The 4,132-nt window shown below is 63.9% G+C and overlaps 2 protein-coding genes across 2 annotated transcripts in view; both read right to left on the bottom strand.

Moving 5' to 3' along the window:
• The window catches only part of TBRG4 (transforming growth factor beta regulator 4), a 9,507-nt gene extending 8,396 nt beyond the window's left edge, over positions 1–1,111 (bottom strand). Inside the window, exon 1 of the mRNA XM_026044258.1 lies at positions 1,095–1,111. Within this exon, the coding sequence (XP_025900043.1) occupies positions 1,095–1,111 (17 nt within the window). The remainder of the gene's footprint in view (positions 1–1,094) is intronic.
• An 848-nt stretch (positions 1,112–1,959) lies between these two features.
• CAMP (cathelicidin antimicrobial peptide) overlaps positions 1,960–4,132 on the bottom strand; it is a 2,301-nt gene continuing 128 nt past the window's right edge. The window contains exons 2-5 of the mRNA XM_026044257.1: positions 4,049–4,126; positions 2,351–2,458; positions 2,159–2,242; positions 1,960–2,070 (exon numbers count right to left, since the gene is read on the bottom strand). Coding sequence (XP_025900042.1) covers positions 1,960–2,070; positions 2,159–2,242; positions 2,351–2,458; positions 4,049–4,126 — 381 coding nt within the window. The remainder of the gene's footprint in view (positions 2,071–2,158; positions 2,243–2,350; positions 2,459–4,048; positions 4,127–4,132) is intronic.

Raw genomic sequence — 4,132 nt, 5'->3', positions numbered from 1 at the left:
GACCTCGGCCGGGCCGCACCGCCGCGGAGGCGCCCTGCGCATGCGCGAGCGCGCGGCCCGATGACGTCACGCCTACTGGCGGGGGCGCGTGCGGGAGGGCGGGAACGTCGTGAGGGGAGGGGCGGGAGCCGTGAGGGGAGCGGGCGGCACCGGGACCCGCTCCGGTACCGGGACCCCCCTCCCGATACCGGGACCCCCCTCCTGATACCGGGACCTTCCCCGGCACCAGGACCCTCCCCTCAGGGCGCCCCGCGCCCCCCATTTTGTGGGGCGCCGCGGGGAGACGGCGGCCCCGCTGTGGGGGACCCGGGTCCGCCGAGCTCGGAACCGGCTCCGGGGCTCCTGCTGTTCGTGTTGGGCTCAGAGGTGCCCGCGCTGCCGTGGGGCTGGTGGCACCAGAGCCTGGGGCCCTTCAGCTCCCCGGGGTGAAGGAAATAAATAAAAACAAAGCGTTTGGAGCTGGGCACGAGGGTCTTTTCCAGCCGTAATGGTCGGATGATTCTTTATTTTTGTGAAAACGGGGGCTCCTGCAGCCAGGCGGCCAGCTGAGCGTGGCTGCCGCGTGTCCGTTGGCATCGGCTCCTGCCCATCCCAGCACCCGGCTCTGCTCTTGCTGGCCTTGGTGGCCACGAGGACAGTCCTGGGCCCCGTGTCGCCCTCCAGGATGCCCAAGGGTGGCCCCCGCTCCGGCCCGGGCTGAGCCTCCCAGACCCATGGGGACACTGGGTCCGTGTCCCCGTGGTGTCCCTAAGTGTCCCAGCTGGCCCCACATCCACCCCCTGGGTGACCCTCCTGGTCCATGTCCCCTGTGGTGTCCCCATGTCCCCCCACAAACATCCTGCTTCCCTGGGTATCCCGCCTGGTCCGTGTCCCCGTGTCGCCCCACAAGCATCCTGCATCCCTGCAGCATCTCTGGTTGACCCACCTGATCCATGTCCCCTGTGGTGTCCCCATGTCCCCCCCACAATCATCCTGCATCCCTGGGTGTCTCCCTCAGCCTGGGTCCCCCTCTCCAGGTGATCCACCTGGTCTGTGTCCCCGTGGTGTCCCTAAGTGTCCCAGCTGGCCCCACATCCACCCCTTGGGTGACCCACCTGGTCCATGTCCCCATGATGTCCCCGTGATGTCCCTCCCAACTATCCCACCCAGCCGACGTCCTCATGGTGTCCCCATGTCCCCCCACCAACCATCCCATCCCACCCGTGTCCTCAGTGTCCCAGGTGTCCTGCCCATCACTGTGATCCCACATTTCCTCAGGACACCAGGATCCTGTCTCCTCAGGTGTCCCCTGCTGCCCCCATCCCCAGGATGTCCCAACTGGCCGGCATTCCGTCCCAGGATGTCCCACCTGCCCCATGTCCCACATCCCCTCCAGGATTCCCGCTTGGCCCACATCCTGGTGTCCCACTTGGGAATCACACCCCCCATGTCCCCATGTCCCCTCCCAAGCATCTCACCCAGCCCTTGTGTTTGTCTGCAGCGCCCGTGGGCGTCCCCCTGGACATCCCACCCAGCCCACCTGTGTCCCTAAGGATGTGGCCCATGCCCTCATGTCCCCGCCCTGTGTCCCGCCCAGCCTGTATCCCTGTGTCCCCAAGCTCCCCCCACGTGTCCCACCCAGCCGGTGCCCCCGTGATGTCTCCAAGTGTCCCCACCAGGTCCATGCCCCACGTTCCCCCTGAACATCCCAAGCTCTCTCATGCCGGGCTGTCCCACTTGGCACTGTCCCCATGTCCCCTCGAGGTGTCCCCCATGTCCCCCCACGTGTCCCCTGTGTCTGTGTGTCCCCACACGCCGCCTGGACCTCCTCCCATCCCTGTATCCCCCTGATCCCGCAGTGTCCCTGGGCACCAAGACTGTCCCTGTGTCCCCATAGGCTCCCCACGAGCTGCAGGCACAGGAGGTGACACGGGAGTGCGTCGAGGGGGACCCCGGAGCAGGGGGGTCCCTCTTTATTGCTCATCCCAGTCGGAGCCGGCCGTGCGCGTGGACGTCGAAGTGGATGACGGGCCGAAAGCGCCGCAGGCGCCCGAAGAAGCGCCCGATGCGGCCGCGCTGCACCAGCACCGGCTGCGGGGGGGACGGCGGCGTCACCGCGGGGCCCCCGCGCGCAGCGGGGACCCCCGGTGCGGGCCCGGGCGTCCGGGCAGGCACTCACGTCGGAGGAGGCGTCCACGCAGCGCAGATCCAGCTCCGGGGAGCCCTGCGGCACCAGCACCGAGCCCGTGCACTCCTTGATGGCCTGCGGGACGGCGGCGCGTGAGCGGGCGCGGGGGACACAGGGGGACACAGGGGGACACAGGGGGACACAGGGGGACACAGGGGACACGGCGGCGCGGGCCCCGCTCACCCCGTTCTCCTTGAAGTCGCAGTCGTCGAGGCGGGCGCGGGTGCCCGGCTCGCACTCGGTCTCCATGAGCGTGAAGTTGAGTCCCCGCAGGCTGCTCAGCTCCACGTCCTGCGGGACGGAGCAGCCGGCGCGGAGCCAGCGGCGCAGGGACAGCCCGTCCCATCCCACCCTTCCTATTCCATCCCGCTCAGCCCATCCCTCCTGTCCTGGCCCACCTGCTCCCATTCCTCCTGTCCTATCCCCTCCGTCCTGTCCTATCCCATTCCTCTTGTCCTACCCCATTCCATCCTATCATGTCCCACCCCAATCCATCCCTCCTGTTCCATCCAGCTCCTTCTGTTCTGCTCTGTTCCATCCCATCCCTGCCTGTTCCTCCTCTCCTAGTCCAACCCATCCCATCCCTTCTGTTCCCTCCTGTCCTTTCCATCCAGTCCCTCCTGTCCTGCCCTGTCACATCATTTCCCTCATTCCCCCTCCCATCCCATCCGTTCCCATCCCTTCCCTCCTACCATGCTCTAGGTGTCCCTGCAGGAGCAGGGGTTTTGGACTAGATGATCTCTAGAGGTCCCTTCCAATCTTAAACCTTCTGTAGTTCTGTGATACCCTATCATGTCCCCTTCAGTTCATCCTATCCCTCTCCTCCTGTCCCATCCCTTCCCATCGCTCCTGTACCATTCCATCTCATCATATCCCATCCCATCCATCCTAATCTGTCCCATCTGTCCCATCCAGTCCCTCCTGTTCTACTCCATCCCATCACATCCCTGCCCATCCCTCCCCTGCTGCTCCATCCCATCCCATCCATTCTGTTCCACCCCATCCCATTCCTGCCTGCCTGTCCATCCCCTGCTGCCCCTTCCCTTTCCGATATATCCTGTCCCATGCCATCTCTGCCCATCCCTCCTCTGCTCCTTCTCTTCCCTGCCCCTTCCCTTCCATCCCATCCTACCCCATATGTCTATCCTGTCACACCCTGTCCTGTGCCATTCCTGACCGTCCCTCCTCTGCTGCTCCATCCCATCCCATCATGTCCATCCCATCCCAAATACCCATCCCTCCCCTGCTGCTCCATCCCATCCCAATATGTCCATCCCATCACGTCCATCCTGTCGCACCCTGTCCTATGCCATCCCTGCCCATCTCTCCTGTGCTACTCCGCCCCATCCCATCCCAATCCCTCCATCCCATTGCATCCAACCCATCCTATCCCAATCTCTCCATCCCATCATGTCCACCCCATCCCATCCCAACATGTCCATCCCATCCTATCCCAGTATCTCCATCCCATCACGTCCACTTCATCCCAACATGTCCATCCCATCACATCCATCCCATCCTATCCCAATATCTCCATCCCATCACATCCATCCCCTCCTATCTCAATATCTCCATTCCAACCCAACATCTCCATCACATCCTATCCCACCCCATCCTATCCCAATATCTCCATCCCATCATGTTCACTTCATCCCAACATGTCCATCCCATCACATCCATCCCATCCTATCCCAATATCTCCATTCCAACCCATCCCAACATCTCCATCACGTCCCATCCCACCCTATCCTATCCTATCCCAGTATCTCCATCCCATCCTATCCCAGTATCTCCATCCCATCCCATCCATCCCCTCCTATCCCAACATCTCCATCCCATCCCAACACCTCCACCCCACCCCATCCCCACGCCGTCACTCACGGGCGAGGGCTCGGGCTCGGCGCTCAGCAGCCGGAACGCGCTCCGCGTCTCGGGCCGCAGGTTGAAGGCGTCCACGGCCTGGGC

Source organism: Nothoprocta perdicaria, unplaced genomic scaffold (genome assembly GCF_003342845.1).
Source record: "Nothoprocta perdicaria isolate Ctin4 unplaced genomic scaffold, notPer1 scaffold_357, whole genome shotgun sequence".
NCBI classification, from domain to species: domain Eukaryota; kingdom Metazoa; phylum Chordata; class Aves; order Tinamiformes; family Tinamidae; genus Nothoprocta; species Nothoprocta perdicaria.
The sequence above is the reverse complement of the archived record's forward strand: the minus strand, read 5'-3'. Positions and strand labels throughout refer to the sequence as shown.